The following is a 25,733-nucleotide window of genomic DNA, read 5'->3' on the forward strand; positions in this document are numbered from 1 at the left end:
CACCATGCAGTTGTTATGATCGAATAACTATTATCAAATTAGAGAGAAAACAGTGAAAAAAACTTAAGAAACCATGTAAAAAAACTACTTATTAACATTATATAGCTATAGTGACACTATAATACATAGCAAAGATAAAATATTCTGTAGATAAAATAATTTTTCCAGTATACATTAGGATATTAATAAGCTTGTCTCTATTCTTCAAATACATAGTTTAATCCTACTGAATTATTGTTAGAGACATTTGCACAAAGGGTCCATTCCACACATCTAATTCTGCCTTTATGCTATAGCTCTGTTCTAACAAACCGTCTTCCTACAGGGTGATCGAACAAAGTGAGGTTCTCAATCTCCTGCAGAATAACACAGAATAGTGTGTGTTTCCAGGTTCATGGCCTTTAAGAAGCCCTCCATATTAGGGTATAATTAGTCTTGTCCTTTTCCTGGTGAAATGCAGGTTTTCATAGGTAAATTCAGTGTCTGCTAGAGGTCAACACTCATATAAGTATTACATTTCCTCAATCTTGCTGTTCCTAAATTACAAAACATATACAGTTTGACACATTAATATAACTTTATATTGAAGCAGGGTATTTCCGGTAGGATCTGCAGAGAATGACTGCAGGATGGAGGCAGTGGAGAAGGGATGGGAAGAAGAAAAAGAACAGTGGAGAGTATTTTACTGTGTTGGAGTAGAAGGCATACCGTATGGGAGAGTAGTTGAGGGGTCAATATAATCTCTATAGGTGGATTTTAATTGAGCTCTCACTGGTGCAAAACTGTATTTAGATTACAAAATCTTACATTCTGGTATCTATTCCCCATCTACATTCTGTAAGATTCAGTTTGCCCGTTAAAATGTAAAAAAATAAAATAAAATAAAAAATCACTTTATGTTTGATTAATTATAAAAGTATTATTTAAGTCTACAAGAGTGAGAAATGATTTCCTTGCAGCAAAAAGGGTTCTATGAAATTACTTTTACAAACCATGTCATAGGAGCATAAAATTCTATTATAACAGTGTTCCCTGTTAGAATGCTAGTAGCTTAACAGTATATATAGGAGCTCTGTTTGAATTATGCAACTGATCATTTTCATTATGATAAACCCAAACTGTAGGCACTGTGTTCTTGGAATTTCATCCTCTAGAACTGTGAGAAAATAGATTTCTATTGTTCAAGTCACCCAGTCTGTGGTATTTGGGTATCACATACCTAGCCAACTAACACAGTTACTAGGATAATAATTTCATTAACAATTGAGGCAGACTCCATTGTTCAGCTGACCTAACTCCCAAGAATAATCACCTTTCATTTAATGGTGGTTATAAGACATAATTCTATTTAATGAGACATAATTTAATTCTGTTAGGTGAGGTTTTTAGAAAACCTGTACTGTACTGCAGAAAAAAAGGACAGATTCAGCTTAAACAAGCCATTGTTGCTTTTGTTCATTCTGCTCTCTTCACATTCTGAATATGAATCTTAGGAACACAAAATATTCTAGATGAGGACAAAGACCAACATTCTGAGAATGAAAGAACATAAAGAAAAATCATTTGGATGCAGGATTATATTGCTAAGATATTCACCTAGCCCTGATTGTCTAACATACATTTGTTTAATGTGAGAAAAAAAAAAAAAAAATTCTTGGTTTAAGCCTCTCTAGTCATATTTTGTGTTAGCTGCAGTACAAAAGTACTTCTTAATAGGTACACAGTTTACATTGATTTTATGAATCAATGTGCAGTAATTACTGATCATGTTCTGCAAATATGCTATTAATGGCGTTTTTGGTGAATTTATAATGCTATCTCTTTAATTTTTTTATTAAAAATTTTCAGGAAGATGCATGTCGTGGGCAGTCAGGATCTTGTGATTTCCTGAATTTACTTTTGGATAACTAGAAATAGAAACAAAGCTGAAAAAACGTCATAGCATACCTAAAATATACATACTTTATTAACAAAAGTATGTATATATTAAATATACATACTTTATTAACTAAAAAGAGATGAAGAAAAGATAAAATAGGAAATACGTATTTGCTATCATCCATTGTAATCAATGAATTTGACTGAGCTCAATATAGCATTTGTGGTATTTCTAATATCAACTCTTTAGAAAGGCGAAATCAAGCATAGCTTTTAGTTTTAGGTAGAAATTAGGCATAAAGAGATTACATAAGACATATTTTTACAACTAGTAATGCATTTCAGTGTTCACCATGGCATTTTACTGAGGTTCCCTACAAATTCTTACCATTTACCTGCATTTTGAACCATAAATCCTTCTGGGTTTAATAATAGGCGTGGGAGGGAAAAATATGTCAGAAAAACAGGAGAAATGGTATCTCATCTATGAAATATGTAGAAATCACAAGATGAAAACCATGGGGCTTGTTTGATTATTTATCCCTAGTTTTCACCCCCTAAAAAAAAGCATTTTAAAATTTATAATGATGAATTTCAGCAATGGAAAATTATCATTTAAATTCCTATGAGTACCGTTTTATCAGTTATGTAATATGCATACACTCCTAATACATCTATGGATACCATGAAAATGTGATTTGAAACATTCTGCACAAAATGACAATAAATGGGGTACTCACACTTCTGTATTTCACAATGTATTCCAAAATAGGGGCCCCGCCATCGTCCTGTTTGGTGATACTGAGTTTAAAGCTCTTCCCACTGCTTGGCTGCCCATGTATGGATGGAGGACTTGGTTCACCTAAATATGTGATACAACATTCTTGACATTCACACACACCTCAGATACCTGAGAAACTGCATTTTAATTAAAAAAAACACACACAAAACACTGTCGTATAATCAAAATATGTGATGTTATCCTGGCATTACTATTAGCTATTTGCCCTTTGTTGTGATATAACCTCCGACTCTGTTTCTTCCTGTTCAAGAAACAGCATCATTCATAAGTCTAGAAGTATGCCAAAACTGTGAAACCTCAGGACCAAATATATTGTTTACACTGATGTGCCGATGCTCTGAGAACAGTATGGCATTATACACGTGTGAAATTTATTTCCCTTATTATTAGTCTGCAATCCTATTTCTTTTATTCATGTAAATTTAGTTTGTAAATATTTTGTATATATTTATTGATATAAACATATGAAGGCATAGAACTATATGGAATATGTCCCAGCAAGGAATGATAACAGCTTTGCAATTAGTTATCTGCCTTAATGAGCATTTTTAAAGACTAGATACAGTTCTGAATAAAGAAATTTTGTAGTATCCAATCTATAGACCCGTGTTTTGGTATCTTTTTTTCACCTTCTAGCTTCTTAGCTCCATGAACATACTTGCCTATGGCATTATTCTTCATTTGGAGATGATTTATAACAAATATACGTATACTATTTTGAATATGCACAGGGACCCACTAAAGTGTAAGACCTTTTTTATGTGAAGGATGTTATCAGTGCTTGGCAACTTGGAGTGGGAGTTTTCTGCTTCTGTGTCACTGATGGAATGTGCTCCTCATGCACTGTCTTCCTCTGCCCATTTCCTCCAATTCCCTATGGCTATGGCTATGGCTATGGATATGGTAATACTAAGGAACCAGTAGAGGACATGCCTTAGTTTGCAGTTTCCAAAACCGGTAACATCTGGTCTACTCAGAGGAATGCCAAGACAGATTAACTAGCAGGAACGAAGTGAAGAGGATTGCATGCCTCAAACCTGGAGAACCTGGGGTTTTGCTCAGCAAGTTATCGTTATTTTTAGTATGATGTTTATCACCTCAAGCAAGTGAGTAGTTTATTGCAGAAAAGGTAGGTCATTAAACAAATCTGACAGTTGGGGGTGTTGTCATGCAAGTAAATAGTAAAAAAGCATTTTGTGGGACAGCCACAGAGAACCAAAGTGAATAAATAAATGGTAGAGTGATTGTTCATTAAAGTTAGTTAAATTAGCATACAGATATTATATGATATGATCTATATGCAATGTAATACATTTTTGATAAATGAATTAACACTTCTGTAAACCCAGTACAATAATTTCTTAAAACTATTTAACAAGAGATTGTGGAAAATTTAAATACTATAAAAATGGATGTTTTCTCACGTAGATTAGTATAATTTCTAAACTGAATTTTAGAATTGACATACTGTATCAATTTATTTATCAATATTGTAATATTATTTTTAACAATAGTATTTGGATTTAATTATAAAGCAGAAACTGTATTATTGGTAACAAATATTTTAAAATATATATTTTAAAAATGTATGCCTATATTTAACCTTTACAATATACCAAATTTGTGATTCCTTTATAAGTGCTACTTCCTTTGAAAAATGAAGTTCAGAGGAAATAAAGATTGCACTAGACAGCAACTGACTAAAATGATGGTTTCTATGAGCAATTACAACATAATGTGTATTCAAAAGTAATAATATAACTAATAATCAAAAAGTAATAATGGAGAGTCATAATATATTAAGTACTTAGCATATGTTATTTCATTTAAACGTCAGGAAAATCCTGAAAAGCAGTTAAAATACATATTTATTATTTAAGAAAACAAACTGAAAAACAAAAAAAACAAAAAAACAGTGTCCTGACTCTCAAAGTACACACGGTATAGGGCAGAGGTTTGCAATAAACAAAAACACACTAAGAGATTAGATGTGTTAATAATTTCAAAGGGAAAGAGAAAAAAAACAACAACAACAAAGAGTAAGAGAGAGATATTTTATGGTTGGAACACCTAGAAAGGTGTTCTATGAATGAATAAATGATAAAGGTGTGTGCCTAAATGAAGACGAAAATAACAGTTGGACTGGTTAGCCAAGGTCTTATTGAAGAGACCATGCTTCCTTTGGAGACTGATGTGCAGCAACTCTGGAGATTATGAAAAGGACAGAAATCAAGACGAATGCAATCTTTAATTTGACCTACTGATGCAGAGGGCACTGTGGCAGTGGAGAGAGGTGGTGTGAGGATGGCAGGCAGGGAAAGGTGTGTGTAGATGGAAAACAGGAAGGTGCAGGCTGGTGTTGAGGACCATAAATAAATGAAGAACATGTTTCTTTAAATTTTTACGTCACTCTAGCCTCATTTTAATCTGGAGGTAGGATGATGAATCAAAATGCACTCACAGCCCTGCTACTAAAAAAATACCAAGAAACTAAAAAGGACACTGGCATTGAGAATGAAGAAAAGGGAACACATTTAGCAGATTTTCAAACAAACTGAAAATAACTGGTCACAGACTGGAATGAGATAATATATGTGGCAAATTTGACTGTACTAAACTGTGTATATAATAGGCAGGGTTATGCATAACTTTTATAATGGCATTTGTTGAGTCACACTCAATTGTTCTCACATTTTTAACAATTTACTCAACATGAAAGAAATGTTAAATCTTTTAAGATTTATCTGAACGTCACATGAACTTAATTGACTTATCAAAAGGCAAAACAGGGTAGTAATGAGAATAAGGCTACAATAGTTATTCTTCTTCTACAGTCACCATGGCAATGGGTTAATTTAGAGGTCCAATATTCCCACTCTTAGGGCCTATCTAATTTCTAAGATAAAGGCAATAGCCATGCCTCATCGAAAGAATAGAATGTGGCACATGTTAAACAGACACTTTTCTCCTCTCTTGCAGAATATAGTTTGTGGGCTACAATCCAATTAATCAGACTATGAATGAATAATGCCTTCTGATGGGGACAATTTCCTGAGACCTATTTTACTGTATATATTGCAGTGCTCCTTTCCTTTTTTGTCTTACTCTAGCGCAAAGTTATTTTTTTAATAAATCTGAGATGCCACCACATTCAGAAAACACTTCAACAAAGACATAATTCACTCCCCCAAAGTGCTGAAACATCTCTCTGCATTTAAAAATCCCATTTAAATTTGCAAGTGAAGAGAGTGGAAACCGCCAGCTAGAGAGGTGTACTTACGGACTGGTAATGTTTGGAAGATTTCTATTTTACTGTAGTCTCCTTGTCCTTTTCCATTCACAGCTGCAACCCTGATTTCGTAAGTTGTATTTGGTTCCAGGTTGCTCAGAACAACCATTGCTAGAAGAAAAAAAACACATATATACTGATGACCAATACATTTTAACAAGTAAACAAATCAACCTATTACAAAGCTGAATAAAAAAAAAAAAAATCACTGTAAATCTTTTCATGAAATAACTGAAAAAGATACGAAATATATATAAGGAGAGAATGATTTGGGAACAGCCCTCTTCTTCAACCTTATTTTAGCGTTAACCCAATGCAGTAACCTTTCAAAGAACAAAACTGATTGCTTCTTTTGTGCTGCTTATACTCACAAAGTGGAAAGTAAAATCTTTCCTTTCACCTTTTTAACACTCAAGAAATAAGAATTAGCTAAATAAAACATTCTTACTGCATGCATCCCACATATTTTGTCTACTCTAAATGGATTTTCCATAGGATGGACAAATGGAATTCAATATACAGAACTCCAGCCTCCACTATAAGGTGTTTCAGTCATGTCTAAGAAATGTCCCAGCAGACTCTACAGCAAAAGTCAATCATATATTGGATGATCTCAAATCAATCAGATTATTTTTAATGCTTGTTTGAAGGTTATTATCTTTTGTATTGCGTTTCTGAATTTCTCCTCAATTATACACTGTACCAGATTTGGATTCAATATGACAATCTGAAAAAGTACAGGGATGTAAAGGTTACCAGAAACATCTTCTGGATCATGTCAACACCTTCAATTTGCCAGATAATTTTGGATACAATTGCAAGTTTCAAAATATTACATCTTTACAAATTCCTCTGATGGAGCTCACAAAACTCCATAGTTTTCTCTCTCCTTACTACTTGTGCTAAACAGAGCAAAAAATAACTAGTAGAAATGGCAATGCCTTGATACAGAAGCAAAAGGAAGTTATGTCTGGTTTACATACTAACTCCAAGTCAAATGATCAATTCATAATAGAAGAAGACATACTATAAAATAAAATATTAAGCTATAGGTAACCAGAATCATATTTGTAGGGCTACTGTTTTATATGAACAATGACTGAAGATAGTATACATTTCATAAAATTCCAATATAACTAATTAACATGTTTCTGATAATGAATTACATTACCATAACATTTTTCATTCTACACTGCATGGACACACTTAATTTTTTTTTTAATATTTCCCCTTGTCCAATTCTTTTCTCAAATATTCATTATTGTCACATCTGTTCTGCTAAATTATTTATTATAAATATTTATTATTCATTGATTTATTAAATATAGAAAATAGTGGCTGGATATACTGTAGAAATATTTTCTTTGTCTAAAATTTAGAATTTAAATTACATGAAAATTATATATATATATATATATATATATATATATATGTAAATTACATCGAGTATTTGGTAAATTTTGTCAAAAAACAGATAAAGAATAATAGCCCAGATATCAACCGGATCTTATTTAATCCAGTAGAAATGTTCTAAAACCAGCAGAAAGGATACATTTCCAATAGACAAAATTTAAATTTGTATTTCTGATTTTCTGTACTTTGTAAGAAAACTGAACTTGCTTTTGACAGCACATTGCATTGTCAAAACCTCAGATGCTAGCAGATGCTGTCAGAGTAATGGGAGGAAAACTGGAAAAAGACTGATTGGCAGGGAAATCCAACTGATTAGAAGTTGTAAGGATAAATGAGAAAACCAAGTATTGAATTCAACTATTTCCTATAGGCTAACAACTTGTGAACTATTTCAGCAAACCGAAATCTCGTTGGTTGGTGAACTGGAGTCAATGCATATGCAATACCAGCATAAGAAAAGGAATATAGCCCAAAGGAGAGGTTCATGCATAGATGGATCTGTTCTCACAGATTATGGAAATGAGGAGGGAGTGAAACTAAGAGTTAGGCAGCTATAGTGTTAAGAAGTTGGAGTCCTACTGTTCTTAAGAAAGTTTCTTCTCAAGGTGAGTTTAACAAGGAATTCAAGAGTTTAAAGTTCATCATATTTTATCAATGTAGCCAGTTAATTATTATAACAAATTTAAAACCAATGTGAACTAGACCTATTGTTCTGCAGATATTAAAGCTTTATAAAAGTATGAAGTTTTGACAATTAAGTTCGCAAAATCATCCTAGAGAAAGTGCTACATACCTCATTGCTGAATATCACTACAGTCACCTTTGGAGTACTCCCCTTGGGAAGCTATGCACTGATGCCAGCGCCTAGTCCACCCTTCAAAGCAATTTTGGAATTCTTTTTCTGAAATGGACATCAGGGCTGTCATCATATTACCCTTGACGTCCTGAATGTCATCAAAATGTCTTCCTTTCAATATTTTCTTTCTCTTCGGGTAAAGAAAGAAGTCATTAGGGGCCAGATCAGATGAGTAGAATGGGTGTTCCAATACAGTTATTTGTTTCCTGGCTAAAAACTCCCTCACAGACAGTGTCGTGTGAGCTGGTGAATTGTCGTGATGCAGGAGCAGTGAATTGTTGGTGAAAAGTTCAGGTTGTCTGACTTTTTCACACAGACTTTTCAGCACTTCCAAGTAATAAACTTGGTTAACTGTTTATCTAGTTGGTCCAAATTTATAATGCATGATCTCTCTGATATCAAGAAAGGTTAGCAACATCGTTGCAACATGTTTGCTAACTTAATTGTCAGATCTTGTATATTTGTTTTTCAGGGCTTACTGTCATGGAGCAGTCAATGTTCAATATGATGCCATGGAGAGTTGGTGTTTGAGTATCATCTTCTTTATCCTAATGGAGAATTGCTTGATCGAGCATGGGGACATACAAGAGACTCATGCAGGGACTAGTTTGACTATAATAACTTTTGTTAATGAGACTGGTGATACATGCTTTAGACTCTTGAAAGAATCCATGTGGCTTTGGGTGATTCCACCACTGACTGAAATAAAACTAACTCTCAGGCCTGAGTTGGTCTCTCAACTTCTGAATAAAGACACTTTTATTAAATGTCACAGAAACAAAAGAGTAACAAAAAAGTTGCAAGAAGGTAAAGACAAAACTATATATGGTGAAGGTGGAGTACTAGACTTATTGGGAGTCACTTCATAAGTTATACAGATGTCTAACCACTATGCTGTAGACCTGAAGCCTATATAATATTGAATGTCAACTGCAATTGAAAAAAAAAAAAGTGATATATGAAACAAAAAGTGCCATGTATCAATTATCTACACAAATGGGGACATTATCTGCAGACTATGAGATAATGCAAAATAATGGGTAGCCCAAAAGTTATTCATCTTTGACTCTGTTTAATGGCAAATACTCTATTTTTATTGGCAAAAAATAGTCTTAGTGATAATTACATATAAATATTAACATTTACAAAGATAATCTATATAGACAGTATGCTACACAAGAATCGATGAGAGATTGCTAGAGATGCTTTTACTACTGCAGATAACTTTGGTATATGATATACCTCCATATTTCTATGATGTAAAGATGCAGCTGCTACGGTCATTTTAAGGTCAGCTGTGTGAACTGTAACTCAGCTGTGTGCAAACAACTGGTAATGCTTATATTCAATTTTGTTTGTCTTGTACAATTAAGCAGGAAAAGCAATAAAATTTAAAGCACACAATTTTAAGTGTAGATAAAATTCTTATAAATCAGAAGTGTGGAGATCACACTTTATCCTTTAAGGCTGAGGGGGAAAACAATAGAGCTATCAAAGTATCAGAAAATGATTATTGAAACGGGATATTAAGGTTATTACTTAGATTAAACAGTTAAAACAACCTTCTCTCAAAAAAAAAGCAACTCCACATTTTACTTGAAATATCTGAGCATTTCTAGTAAAAGCTCTTTCTGGCTTGGGTTATCAGCAAGTCTCTTCCTTTAACATTTCACAGGAATTGTGAGGTACTTTGAGTGCTACCTACCTCTCACCAAGGGGAAACCTATTTCTTTAATTACTTTATGATCGATTCAGAGTCAATTTTTCCCATGTTTCCTTGTATTTTTCTGTTCTCAGTGTTAAGACTCTCCCCTTTACTGACGCCTTTCACAGCAGAGCAGTTTGCAGAGGAGAAGTGCAAAGAGTTTAAAATGATGGCTAAACTGTTACTACAATGCTAAGCAACAACACTCAAAAGTAAAGTGGATGGGGGAGGCCTTACATACAATGTTCAAAATTACAGGGGAGAGACATGGAAGTAAACTCTTTGTAAAAGGATGCAAGTTTTACAAAGTTTCTATACAAGAAGAAATCAGTCTGTTTTTGAATTCTGACTCTAAAGGTTTTGGTACAATAACCCTTATTATGAGGCTTACCGGTATTAACATTGTATGAACACCATGATTATTGCGTGAAATAGAAAGAACTCTATAAATTGGGACAAATTTAAAGAGAAGGAAAGAAACAAGATTGAAGGGAGGCAAAGCCCAGATCTGTAATTTGACCAGTCATTCTTAAGTGAGAAGATATATACATTAAATCATACATCATTTACTGGCATATTGCCAAACACAGGGTTTTTGAATACTCCAGGTAGGTAGGGCCTGAAAGCAAATCACCACTTGAAAAATAAGAGGCTGTGTTCTCTATAATAGAAGTCAGCCCTCAAGTTATGAAGTTAGCTAATGGAAGACTTTCTTTCTTCAGAGGTACCCATACATTAGAACAATAAAACCGCAAACTGAAGCGTGGGATGGGTTCTTTTCCACGTAGATCTACATCACAAACTACTGAAAGTTTTCTAAGGACAAATGACATAAATTAAGGTATTTTATAGGTATTTTCAGTCAGCATGATTTAAATATCATAATGCAATTCTCCTGAAAATTATAAACAACTATGAACTTTTCTTTGACATGGCAATAGGTATAGGTTTTATAAAGAATCCGGCTTCCCTCACTAATTGAATGTTTCTGCTTGATTTAAATATAATTGAGGTTCATAAATGACCATTTTATATCCGGTTGCAAAAGCGAAAAATACAGCAAAATATTGAAATACAATAAAATAATGACATTTAAAATGGCACATGACAGGGAGATATGACTTTTTTTACATTATTTTTACAAGTGTGTAAATGATAATACTAGAGAGAAAACTCTGGAGCTGCACTCTCCCTTTAAGAAGGGGATCAGACTTTATTAAAGGCAGCTGAACAAATGAGGTTGTTTCTTTTGTTTGTTTGTTTCTTTTTTGTGTGTTTTTTGTTATTGTTGTTGTTCAGATAATGTATTGTAAATCCTTTTCCTTTGGCTGTCAAGAGAAGCAGAGACTATAGAATATTTACGACCTGTGGAGTATAATAAATTATATATTTGCAAACTAATTAGGCTGAACAAAATTCTAAAGTGAGATTAAATTTAGACATGGTCTCTTCTTCATTCTCTTAAACCCCTGGGTCTCTCCTGGGGTTTTCCCGTCATTCAATGCAAGCAGATAAGGATGCCCTTGCTGTAGAACTGCTGTCTCACTGACATAAAATGGAACTTTTGAAGTTGTCAAAACCTGTGAAACATGTCAGAGAGCTATGAGGAATCACAAAGCTTAGCTAGGGCAGAATTAATCATTCAAAATTACACTTACTGTTAATCTCTTCAAATATTCTGAAAATACAGTCTCTAAAGTTTTGCTCCTAGGACTCAGCTTTTGTTCTCTAAACAATTAAAACAAGCCAAAAAAAGGCTTTTATTAATGAGAGAAAAATTATCTGGCTCCCTTCTACAGGAGATTGCAAAAGGCTTGAATAAAAATAAAAGCAATTTTTTTTTACCTTTTTATACATAATGTAGAGCTTTTAAATACTTTATTCCAGTTATTTTTACAAACATAAGAATAACTTGAGATATAATTGCATTACTTATGCAAAGTGTTAAAGTTTTCTTAAGTATATGTACATAATCATCTTAGTTCAATTCTATTTTCATTTACTTTTGAAAATTTAAATTGCATTTTTGTACAAATTATAGTCTTTCAAGATTCCATTAGTTGTAAAAGAATATGATCTCACCTTTTTAAAAGTACCTTGGAGACCTTTATGAAACATAACATATAATTTGTAGGACATATAATTTGATATAAGTAAGATTTATGGATAGATTCTTTATAACAAATTATTTATATGGCTATATATTTTGATGAACAGTAGAAAGAAAAATTAATCGAATGATTTTGTGTTATTTGTGTGGGGTTTTTATTCAAAACAATAAGTTGATGGCTCTATTTTAAGATCACAGCTCATCACTTCTGAATGTTCATTAATTGTCTGTTTACTGTACTGTTTTTTTATGTTCTTTTTCATCATAACTGTAAACTATACACAAAAATTAACAAATAAACAATCTAACAATTGAGTTTTAATGCACATGAGATTTTACACAGGAAGTACCTATTGTCACTTAAATTCAAATGGCTTTCCATAGAAATATATTCCTTATTAAAAAAAAATAAATATACTCCTTACATTAGAACCTTGATTCAAAAACAGAACTGTTCCATCAAAATATTTTCATAAACAATTTATATTTTTTTCATTTACAAAAGTCTTCATTTATGATGAAACTCATAATTTTACTTCAAATTCTTCATAATTGTACTTTACATCATAATTGAACTTCAAAATTCTCCTAGAGAGGTCATATGTTTCTATAGCCAACCTAGACATCTCAATTAGTTCTAATCAATTGCTTGCTATTTTTCTTTAAAAATGTAAGATTGTATATACAAAATTGCTCATCTAAGAAGAGTTCACTTGATACATTTTTTTCACTACTACTTAATGTGTTAAATATGGTCAATGTATGATTAATGATCATTTCCTTGTATAGTCTTAAACAATGGGTTTTTATTAAATACTCATGAAAATACTTGATGATTAAAAATAACCAGATTATTTTTTAACTCAAAAAATTGCTAATTTCCCTAAGTGTCTATATCTACAAACCCCTTCTGTGCTGAACACTTTCTTTTTCTTTTTTAGGTAGGGGGTGGGGCATAAGTTAAGTTATTATAACTAAATACCCCACCCTCAACCATGCATATAGAAATTCTAAGCCTCATTTTAGTTATTTCACCTCTTAATAGCATCTATATATAATTTTTCTCACTTTTAATTATGCACCCTATTTGTGCATTTGCATGTTTCATCATTAAGGATCTAATGACCAGAACATATGTCATACATATCAGATATATTGTCCCCAGTTTCACAAAGCCTTTTTACGTTGAATGCAGAATAAGAATTTAGCAGAGTTTTTGAATTGACATTTTTAAAAAAAAAAATACATATATGCCAGAGAAACACCACTTTTAGAGAAATTGACCCAAATAAACCATTTACAAAATCTAGTTATCTTTTATCCCTTATGGACGCTATTCTTTAGTTGCTGAGCATTTAAAGCACATAACTACAGGATATACAAAAAAGAAAATGAGAAAGGGATTTAAACATGTCACTGCCAAAAAAAAAAAAAAAAAAAAGAAAAGACTAAATACAGGGCAGTAATGCAGAACATGAGGGACAAAAATCTATAAGATAGATATAAAATAAGTTGTAGAATGATCCTTCTTTATTGATAATTATTTAAATGTAAGTAGATTAAATTTTCCAACAGAAGAACAGAGAGATTAGTAGAATGGCTAAAATCATATGATTCTATCATATGCTGTGTATAAGAGACACATTTGAGATCCAAAGACACAAACTGGTTAAAAATGAAGGGGTAGAAAAAGATTATCTATGTAAATAATAGATTATTTGTGTAAATAAAATAAAATAGATTATCTGTGTAAATAAAAAGATTATCTGTGTAAATAAAACAAAAATGTTTTAAAAGACAATGGAAAACATTATATATTTAGGAGGTTAGGGGAACCTTCAAAATTTCAATACAGCAAGAAGATATGACAATTATAAACATTTATATCCTACTGACAGATCAGCAGAATATGTGCAGCAAAAGCTGACAGAAATGAAGAGAGGAATAGATTGTTCTACGATAATAATTGGAGACTTTGATACCTCATAATAATCAAGAAAGCAATCAGGCAGAAGATAAGAAAGCAAATAGAAGACTTAAATGACAAAATAAACCACCTAGATTTAATAGATACACAGAGAACACTCTACCCAAAACAAGAGCAAACACATTCTTCTCAATTTCACAATGGACATTTTCCAGGATAGACTGTATATTAGGCAACAAATTTAATCTCAATAGATTTAAAAAGATACATATCATACACAGTACCTTTTCTGACCACAATGGGATGTAATTTGATGTGAAAATCAGAAGGAAAATTCACAATTTGTGAAAAACAAATAGGGCTTTAAACAGCAAATGGATCAAAGAAATCATGAGGGTAGTTAGAAAATACTTAGAGATTAATAAAAATGAGAGAAAACTAGACACAACAACAGCAGAATTAAGGGAGAGATTTATAGCTGCAAATGCTTACAAAAAAAAGAAGAAGAAGATCTCAAGTGAACATCCTAACTTTACAACTTAAGGGACTAGAAAAAGAAGAACTGATTAAACTCAAAGCTAACAGAATGAAGGAAATAAACATTAGAACAGAGATAAATGAACTAGAGATTAGTAAAACAACAGATAAAATAAATGAACCCAAAAGTTGGTTCCTGAAAAAGATATAAAATAAAATCCTTTAGTTGTATGGACGAAGAAAAAAAGAAGACAAGAGAAGACTCACATTACTAAAATCAGAAACAAAAGTGGGGACTCCCATTAGTACCGATTCTCAAAAATAAATAAATAAATAAATAAATAAATAAATAAATAAATAAATAAATAAGGAATTATATATAGGTAAGCACTATGATCAAGTCTGTGTCTACCAATTGGATAACCTAGATGAAATGGACAAATTCCTAGAAATACAGAAATTATCAAGACTAAATCACGAAGTAATGGAAAATCTGATTAGACCTGTAACTACTAAGGAGATTGATCAGTAATAAAAAAATATCCTAACAAAGAAAAGCCCTGGACTCAGTGGCTGTCCTGGTAAATTTCATCAAACATTTAAAGAAGACCTAATACGAATCCTTCTCAAAATTTTCTGAAAAATTTAAGAGGGAACATGTCCTAACTCATTCTGTGGACATATTAACCTGATACTAAAACCAGACAAAGACACTTCCAAAACAAAACAAAAACAAACACAAAAACTAACCACCAATAGTTTTTGTGAACTTTGTTGCAAATAACTTTGAACAAAATACAAGCAAACCAAATTCAGCAGCATATTAAGGATTATAAACCATAAGCAAGAACAATTCCTCAAATGCAAGGATGCTTCAACATGCAAAAATTAATCAATACAATATACACTGCAATTACAGAATTACACAACTACAAAGGGTAAAATACACACATATAATCAACCCAATTAATGCAGAAAAAGCATTTGACAAGAATTACACACCCTTTCAGGAGAAAATCACTACAAAAACTAGGTATTGAAAGACACAACCTCAACAAAATAAAGGCTATATATCTTGGTCCCTTGAACACTACTGGGTGGTTAGGGGAACCTCCAACATCCACAGATTCCCAAATGTGGGTCCAAAACAGTAAAAATTTAAAAGATAGTGTGCATAGGTGGACCCACACAGTTCGTACAGGTGTTGTTCAAGGATAAACTTATTAAAAACGTACAGCGTATCCTACTCAATGGTGAAGACTGGTCTTTTACTCTAGAATCAGGACAAGGCAAGGATGCTTGCTTTCACTGCTTCTACTTAAAGTAACATAATACGGAAGTTGTAGCCAGCACAATTAGGAAAGGAAACAACAATAATAAAATTGATACAAATTAGAAAGGAAGAATTGAAATTAACTCTGTTAACAGATTATGTAATCTCATATGTAGAAAACCCTAATGATTCCACAAAAACAAAACAAACAAACAAACAAAAAAACTTTTACAACTGGAAAAAAAAAAGAATATAAGAGGATACAAAGTTGACACACAAAAATCATTTGTACTTCTATGCACTAACAATGACCAATTTGGAAAGGAAAATTCACAAACAATTCCAGTTTCATAATATCAAAGAGAATAAAATACTTAGGAACCAACCAAGAAAGGGACAGACTTGCACAATAAAAACTGTAAAACATTGCTGAAATCAAAGGAGACAGAAATACATGGAAGCACATCCATGTTCATCGGTTGCACCCAAAGTGACCCACAGATGCAATGCAATCTTTGTCAAATTTCGAATTTACAAGAGTTTCCCTATGCATCTGGAGATAGATGATATACATAGTAAGCCTAGGTAAATACAAACAATGATACCTGACTAAAGACAAAGGCTACTGCAAGCTGCTTACATTATAATTTCTTTACTATTTATTAAGAAATTTGAATATTGATGTTTGTTACCAAACCATAAGTGTTTTCTCCTAAAAAACTTGATTTTTTTTTTTTTAAAAGCTGCTAACATTTCGATGACTGAATAGGCTAACACTTATATTGAGCCAGGCCATTAGTATACCAAAATTTTAAGGCCACCTAAGCATGAGATCTTTACCCTCCTGAGTTTTCACTTCATTAACTTATTAATTAATTTCCCATCTTTATTGAGTTAAAATGAAATAAAACTGTATAAACTTAAAATGTACAGCATTATTTGGTATACATATATATTGTGAAAAAATCACCTTTGAACATGTTTTTTAATCTCGGATCTCAAAAGTTTAGCTTTAATGAGATGGATACATTTTGAGAAAGTGAAAAACTCAATATATTTTTTTTTAAATTTCAAAGTGTAATACATAAGCTGCATGACATGTGTTACTATTTATTAGCTGTACCATACATAAGGTGGGGGCAATGACACCTTGACAAATTAAATTATATCTCAAAGCCACCATAAAGAGTAATAAAAGCAAATGCAGCAAATAGCTGATGTAATGTGGGATTGAAAAAAAATATTGATTTCATTTACCTGGTTTAAACTAATAGGCAGAAAATTGAAGAAAATAAAATCTCACTGTGTCAACACACACACGCGCGCACACACACACACACAGAGTTTAACATGAAAGATCGGAAAGGTTTAGTGTTTGACACAAAAGTAGCCACTAGATGTTTAGTGTATGAAAATTTAATGTCACTCTATAATGTTGTGATTAATACAGCAAAAATATGATTTCTGTGCATGCATGTACGTGCACCTGTGTGTGTGTGTGTGTGTGTGTGTGTGTTTATAAAAAAGGTATATGGTCTTATTTTTACACAATGAGATCAACAAATTTCTATAATGTGTTGTTAGGAAACCTAGGCACAACAAATCATAATGTACCTTTATCATACCATGTAAAAATTTACAAAGAACATCCATAGCATGCTGAATTGTCAAAGACCTTTACATTGTGAGAATCAAAACATTCTACCAAAAGAGAAAATCTAACAATAAGCATACCTTTATGTCCTAAAACATATTAATGCATACATAGAGCAGAAAAACAAATGTTAATATTTGAAAAAACTAGTGAAAACTGGAGATTTCAAAAATAGCACAGAAATACTCAATTGGTTTAGAAAAAGAAAACAAAATTTATATAATGCAATACAATACACGGTGTTCACTATCTTTACTAACCACATAACAAAACACATTTTGTAACACCAGAATTTTGTTTCATATAATGAAGGAACATTTGATAAAGGTTCTCCCCTAGATATAAGGGCCCCTTTTAGTAATGCCAGTGCTTGAAAATAACCTCACCTAAACTGCTTTAAAAAAATTCCTATGAGACTTGCAATGACTTCCCATGGCTTTAAAAATAACATGCTAAGTCCTCTCCAAGGTCTACAAGGTCCCTCTTGATTTGGCCCTGGCTATTTCTCTTTCCTGGCTTCGTTTAATCCTGCCCTCTGGACATGACATTTCAGGCAGGATGGCCTCCTTATAGACCTCTGCCCTGGCCAACCTTCCCCAGATTTTGTGTAATCACTCTCTCACTCATTCAGGTCTCTGCTCAAATGTCACCTCATCACAGAATATTGCCCTTACCACTCTTTTCAAAATTGCTCCCCAATCCTACCTCTAGTCATAGTCCATCTTCTTGCTCTGCTTTATTTTTCATATATATATATATATATATATATATATATATATATATATATATATATATGATAAATAACCTGCCCGTCATAAGGGATGAAGTAACTACAAAACCACTTCATAAGATGAAGTAATAGATGAGGCACATCACTAAACTATAGTTTTCATCAAGAAATAGAGAACACAGGACAAACACCTGAGGGATTAAGTGACAACCACTAGTGAAGGAACGTAGTTAAAGACATTGGATATATGACAAATGGCCCCAGCAACAGATGTGGAGCTAAAACAATGTTACCCTGGACAGAAGATCACATGCCATGAGCCCCAAATATAAAGCTCTTGCAGTGTGTCCCTGTGTCACAACAATACCGACTCATAGGAATGAAAACCTCTGGCAAAACATTCCAATTTGACACAGCTTTACAGAGCACACTCATTTTCCTGTGACATGAGAAACACCCATTGAAAAGTCTCTGTTACCAAACTGCACAGGCTTGTCCTATCACCTAAGGAGATCTCCTTTCTTATTGTCACCTGAGCCAGTAACAACAGCCTGTGTCAAACACTGGCTGCTGCCTTTTGATCTGAAGGGTGGGGAAAGAGGCAGGGGCAATTAAGCCTGCTTCTAAACTGCGATTTCCATTTTCTCAAGAGTCTGCTTATGTCTAGACTTAAAATTCTAAAATATACTACGATAGAATTAAAAAGAAAATCTTGGTAGGTGGAATGAAGGTTTATTCTCATACAACAGAATTAGGTTTTACAGAACTAATTATCTAACATTAGTTCCCAGAAAAGTTTGTGGAATTTCTTTCTGGAAACACCAGAAAGAAGAAAACAATCAATTTGCTTAGATTGCTTTAGTTAATTTAGATTGTACATGGTGATAATTTACAGATTTTGGAAATAGTTAACCTATATAATTTTATTTGAGTATAAACAAACTTACTAGATAAGAACCCATTCATTTATCTCAGGTGATACATAAGATTCAAAGGTCTATGCAGAATGGGACATGGGTTCTCAGATGTGCAACAACATGGAGAGATGGGACGCGTATCTGTATATTTATATCATGAGATGGGAAGCTGGCAAGTATTAGTATAACTGATATTTACTATAGAGTTTCTAAGAAATGTAAAATATTTCTACCAAAAATAATAAAATGAAGCTCATAGTTATATTGGGCATTAAAGAATGAATTAAAAAAAAAAAAAAAAAAAAAAAGACTGGGAAGAGTAACATATACTCCGGTATGACCATGACAAAGTGCAATGCATGTTTGGCGCAGTGAGTGAACGGGCTTTGATGTGTTATTTAGGGGAACATCATGAGACCAGGGAGGAAAGAAAGGCTAGGGTATTAAGACACATGAAGCACACACAGACAGTCACACACACATGCAAAATCACATAATACACACATATACGTATTATAGATACACTTAGTTTTGTCAACCATTTACCAACTGGATTATTTGAATCATAGTTTATATCATTTGATTAGAGAAATGGAAATATTTCCATTGCCTTTATGCACCCTAATGGCTAATCTTTCACTCAGTGCAAAATATGAGAGTCCTGTTTTAGATCTCACTACCATGCACAATAATGATTTTTAAAAAGAGCAGTGGCAAAATCAAAGCAGCACATTATAAGTTCAAAATGTTAATCAGACCTTGATAGGTAGAAAGAAGAGGAACCCATGAGATAGTGACAGCAAGAAAAAGCAAGAACATTATCTCCTGGTCCACACAGAATGTAAGAGAGATGAGAACCAGTGTGGTTCTAGTTTCCGAAACCATTTTATTTCTGATCGCGGCAGTCCGTGGTGTTCCGCTTTACCCTGCAGGATGTATTATTGAAGAAGGCATTAGGACGTCCCCAATGAATGAATCCTGAGCCATGTACTGTATAAAGGAAAAGCTAATACTCTTCCTTAAACTTTATATACAATGCAAAAAATAATGTTCATAATAATAAAATTTGATAATCAAAAATGACATAATGTTTAATAGAGTGAAAGGTGTTGGGCATGATTTCATGCATATTAGAGGTGTAATAGTTAAATAGGTCTTCTAAAATTTCCTATCAGTTAAATTCACTATCAAAGTAGCCACAATGGTCAGCCCAGTTCTTCTTCAGTGGAATTAAGAATTTATCATCTATACTCTAGCAAAAATCGTATTTACCCTGAATAGTGCAGTGTCCAGAAGAGTGTCTGTTTGAGCAATGAGATGGGCTCTACTTTTTTTTTAAGTTTCTGGGAACTATGAATATTTTCATCATCCTTGAATTAAATTCCTATAAAACACTCATGAAATATTCATGTTTCTTTTCTCACTGCTCACATAACATCTTTCCTGTATAAATTAATTCCATTTCCTTACCCCATTTATTTCTCTAATACAAAAAAATACAGATGCACATAAAAGCTCATTAATTTTATTGAAAATTTAAAAAAAATATATAAAACTTTTCTTTATTGTTATAGCAGAGACCAGTCTGAGTGCAGAATTATATATGAATTTGTGTCCTCCTCTTGATGTAATGCGTGGAAGCTTCTAGTAGACAAGTCATTTTATTTAAGATTTATTTCAGTCAATTTTTCTCTTAGCTTAGTTCCCTGTATACTCTGATCTACACAGTTTAAATTCATTAAGATTTCAATTATATATAAATTTCTAACTTAGCTCTGGTTCTTTTTATGGGCACAATGAAAACCATTTAAGATATTCTTGTTTTGAGTTTCAGCATATAGAACTCTTTCCACTACATGCAAATTAGAACAAATGTCCTTTCACTGAAAACGTGGGATTAGTGCGTATTACTTTTCTCCCCTTTCTTTGATATTCACAAGTTTATTACACTAGTATTTAACATAGATTATTTTTATAGTCAATTTCTCTTTTTACCATGTGAAATACAGCCATTTTTCTTCAGGCACATTTATGCTGAAAAACGTGTAATTATAAAAAAATCTCCATAGAAAAATTTTAAAAGGCAGTGAAACTCATGTTTTTTAAATTTATAGTAGTTTAGAACTAACTCGAAACAATGATTGTTTTTAACTGTTTCTAAAATAGTGGAATATAATAATATGATAGAAATCAAGTTTCACCCAGGCAGCTATAAATAACATGGATTAAAAGAAACACTGGAATAAAAACCTTATAGTGTAATTTAAAATGATGCTACAGTAACTTTTAGCTCTTAGGAAACTACAGGGAAACTACAGATCTGCCTATGACACAACCATTTATACTATAATAGAAAAGTGCTATGCCTCATTGGTTACTTAAAAATGAAAGAAACAAAACATTCCTTTAGACTCATTTCATCAAAAGTTGTAGCTGAAGAACCTTGTTGAGAACTGATATATCTTAGCATTTTTTACGTAGGTTCATGTCACTGAGTCCACATGAATCGATTACTCATTGTTTTTTTTTTAAATACCTGCTAATATATTGTAAAACAAAAGAAATTTTATAGTATTATGAGTTTTTAGGACACAGAAAAATACCCACAAAGATAAGGGGAAAAGAAAAACAAGAAATTCCTTTTTATAGTTAAAAAGAACCAAAGTGTGTGTAGTTGGGGGAGGGGAGGGAAGACACAAAGACCTCAAAGTATAATCATATCATGTATCTGCAGGGACATCTTCTGACGTGCATTTCCAAAAACAAACAAACAAACAAATAAATACAACAAAGCTTTTAAGTAACATAAAAACATATCAATGATTTATTCCATTATTTTGAATGGCACCATAGAAAATTCCCCACAAAGCTAGGAAAGTCACAATTTAGGTAACATTATTACATGGCACAATGTCTTTGAACAAATATCTATGTGGGCTTACTTTAACTTTGGTTAAATTATGATGCTCATTCTTATTGTTTTCACTCTGTATTTTAAATAATCACTTGCCTTCTTTTTAAGTACTGAAAAAAGCAAAAAAAAAAATTATACTCAACAATCATAAAAGAACCATTTATAGGCAATGGCTTTAATAAAATGTTTTCACTGACAATTATTTACTTTTTTTTGAGTTTTATTATTCAGATTAAAAGAAGACCAATTCTGTGTATTTTCATTACAAAAACTAATTAACAATTTAATAGAAAGATATCTACCTGATTATATACTTTGTTTATAGACAGAACTTGGTACATGTGCAATATGTTCTTCACATACCAATGAAGATTTCAAGAATTGTTGAATAAACTGAAATCTATTGTATAATTAGTGGGTTTTTGAATAATAAAATTTTGAAGTGAATATAAAATAGTATATTCCCCAGTAAATATTTTGTTGTATTGAATTCTATTGTGGATTATAACAGATTATCTTACACAATGTAAAAATATCCACAAATAGGCAGAGATGCCACATTGAATAATTTCAACTGGCACCACTCGCATCATTATCTATGTAAACAGCTGTTCTTGTAGTTGAATATTATACACTATATGCAACCTTACACTGTCTACATGCAATGATCTTTGTTATTCTGTGTGTTACTAGGAAAAACTGCCAGGTTTTGAAGCTTCAATTTATATTTTAAATATTCACTAAGTAGGCACATGAAACTAGCCAGTTTCTGAGATAAATGTAAATTTTTTTCCTCACAAACCATACAACACACCAGGGAGTATAGCTCATCATAGGTACTGATCATTACTCAGTAAGAAACATCGATACACTCATTTTTCTAAAATTGTAATTGCCAATATGGCAGTTATTCATATATTAACACATTAATTAAATTTAATATGGTCTGTGTTTTAAAAATAAAAGCCAAAGTATAAAAAATATAATATTACATTGAAAATAATAAATGACTGTATTCAAAGATGAGATGCCAAGGAGAGGTAAAATGATTAGACCTTCAGAACTAAGGAAAGTCTCAGGAATTTGAAATATAAGAAGATGGGAACTAAAACCTGGATGATCATTACACATTTGAATATTTGTACTCTCATGTCCTCTTCTCAGATTTAAGGAAAAAAGTATTCTTCTCTCTCATTTCTACACAAGGTGAAAGAAAGGTCTTTTATCTAGATAAATTGGATGAAAGAAGTTTTAGACTCTGAGATTCTAACATGAGGACATGTGGAGTCGATATGCTGGATAAAAAAATGTGGAAATTATTTGACACCATCTGACACAAGCTGTTTTCCCACTCAGCCCTGGTAGCCAGGTATGTTGACAGTAACTGAACAGCCTCGAAAAGATAGCTACAAAGAGTTGAGATTTCATGGACCTTTGTTGATGGGGACGTCAGAAACCCATCTGTTCACAAGGCTTGAAAAGCCCTGCCTTTGCAAATTGAGACTTAGGGTGCTTTCGTCTCGCTTTTGAATATACACATCCAGACAAGAATTACCAAACACTTGAAAGTTTCCAATGTGAATGATAGAGAATGAAACAAATAACCACAAAAAGTAAGTGTAGGAAAAGAAAAAACCAATTATGGAGCAAAAACAACTTTGAAAACAGGTCATCACTACAAGTATCAGAGATAAGAGACTATATTATATGCACGAAATTAGGAATGGTCAGAGAATGAAAGATTTAGAAATTTAAAAAATAATCGATGAACTGACAAATGTAATACAAATGTTGAAAGAAAAATTTAGAATAGAGCAAAACAGAAAAGTAGAGAAAACGAGAGAGAAAACACAGGGACACTGGGAAAGCAATTGAGAAAGGCCAACATTAGATTAAGAAATTAGAGTATGAAACAGTGGGGGATATTACAAAATAATCCATACACAAATGTATCTTATTTCTAAAGGGTTTAATGTCCAGTTTTAAAAGCTAAACATTCTCTGATACAAATACCGTCTTTCCCCCAAAATAAGACCTGGTCGGACAATCAGCTCTAATGCATCTTCTGGAGAAAAAAAAATAAGACCAGGTCTTGTATTAATATTTTCTCCAAAAGATGCATTAGAGCTGATTGTCCGGCTAGGTCTTATTTTTGGGGAAACAGAGTAATGTAAAATAACCCTTTGTAGGCCATATCCAAGCCTGCTGCTCTAAAAACATGTTTGTGTCAGGGGTGGGGGCGAGGGGTGGATGGGAGAGTATCATGAAAAACTAAATCATGGAAGAAACTAGGTCCTGAAACAGTGGTGTTGGTAGGAAATCCCGTACATATAATAAATAAAGTGATGTGCAACCCTCACTGTAAATATAAAAGATAGCAAGCTTGCAGTTTTGGAGTTCAAGCCAGGGAGATTTTTGATTCTAAGAGGACTGCTGATGCCACTGAGTTTAGGGAACAACTTTAGGGACAATGGAGAGGACTACAAAGTGGCAATTCTTTAATTGCAGCAAAATGCTTGTCACTATTTGATCTAGTAATCTTCATTCTCTTCCAATTTAGCTGCGATTCACAATTAGTTTGCTGACTTATCAGGTACTGGCATATATTTTATGAATCCAAATCTGTACTTCAAAAAATCTTGGTTAAAAATAAAAAAAAGCTCATTGAATGCTACTTCTTCACAAAACTGAAAATAACTTTATCCACCATATACACTGATTTTTACTTCAGATTTTAATTAAAATTAAAATTTTACTAAAATGAAAACCAGGATAAAAACTTTGTAATTGTATGCAGTAATAAAGCATGTACATAACTTTAATTACAGTGTTTATAAACTAAATATTATAATGTTAAACTTACCATTGATTGATTAAAATAGACATATTGCAATTGAATCTTACAAAACCACATTTAAGGTTTAGGGGAGGTATGTAATGAAAGGACATTAAAAATCAAACCGTATAGCTATTTCCAAATGTAGTCAGTTTTTATATTCTTCGATAAGTGAAAATCTTGAACAGTAAAAATTGCCAATGGAAGTTTCATTTAGAAAATGCTATTATTTTCAAACAAAAACTCTTTCTTTACTTTCAGAAACAAAGAGAAATTCTACTATATCCTTAAAGCAGAGCATATAGTAATTTTGATTGAGATTAAGAGGACTTATCACTACGTGTGATTTGAAATAAATAAATTATGCTATTTGAGAGAAGTATTTTATACTCTGTTAAAAGAATTTGATATTTCAAAATATGAATTTTTAATTTTTTATTTCAAAGACAAAAAAATGAGTAGCTGTTTTGCAAGATGGTTTTCTCTTCATTTGTGCCCAATGAGGTGTCTAGAACATGCTTACAAAGTGTTAAATGATATGGTAATGAATGTGTCATGTAACCCATCCAACCAAAGCCCTGCTACACCTGGGATACATGGTTTTCATTCATAATTATGTCAGAATGACTCACATTATATAGTCAAATAGTTTAAGTTGCTTATGTCTGATTTACTCACAATTCTCCATAGTTTGAAAATTAGTTTGTGTTGTATCAGTGGTTGGGATAATCAGTAAGGCCTTTAGCTGAACCTTAAAGAATATAATAATAGGGCCAGGCCTAAACGGCACCCTAAACCTAAGACCAGGTGCAGTGTGAGCAGGTGAAATTCACAGGGAATTAATTAATGAGTTATTTAGAATCAGAATCTACTAACAAGAGAAATGCTATGCTGAAATTTCCTAGCTAAATGACATCGCAATCAAGCAAATGCTGATATTTATTTCTAAGTG

At 32.4% G+C, this 25,733-nt stretch overlaps 1 protein-coding gene across 2 annotated transcripts in view; it reads right to left on the bottom strand.

Moving 5' to 3' along the window:
- NCAM2 (neural cell adhesion molecule 2) overlaps nt 1-25,733 on the bottom strand; it is a 446,058-nt gene that overhangs the window by 45,242 nt on the left and 375,083 nt on the right. For both annotated transcript variants that reach the window (XM_088794499.1, XM_088794500.1), the window contains exons 13-14: nt 5,961-6,080; nt 2,619-2,740 (exon numbers count right to left, since the gene is read on the bottom strand). In XM_088794499.1, coding sequence (XP_088650625.1) covers nt 2,619-2,740; nt 5,961-6,080 — 242 coding nt within the window. The remainder of the gene's footprint in view (nt 1-2,618; nt 2,741-5,960; nt 6,081-25,733) is intronic.

This window comes from Rhinolophus sinicus, chromosome 17 (assembly GCF_057876585.1).
Source record: "Rhinolophus sinicus isolate RSI-liver-muscle chromosome 17, RSI-T2T, whole genome shotgun sequence".
In the NCBI taxonomy this organism is placed as follows: domain Eukaryota; kingdom Metazoa; phylum Chordata; class Mammalia; order Chiroptera; family Rhinolophidae; genus Rhinolophus; species Rhinolophus sinicus.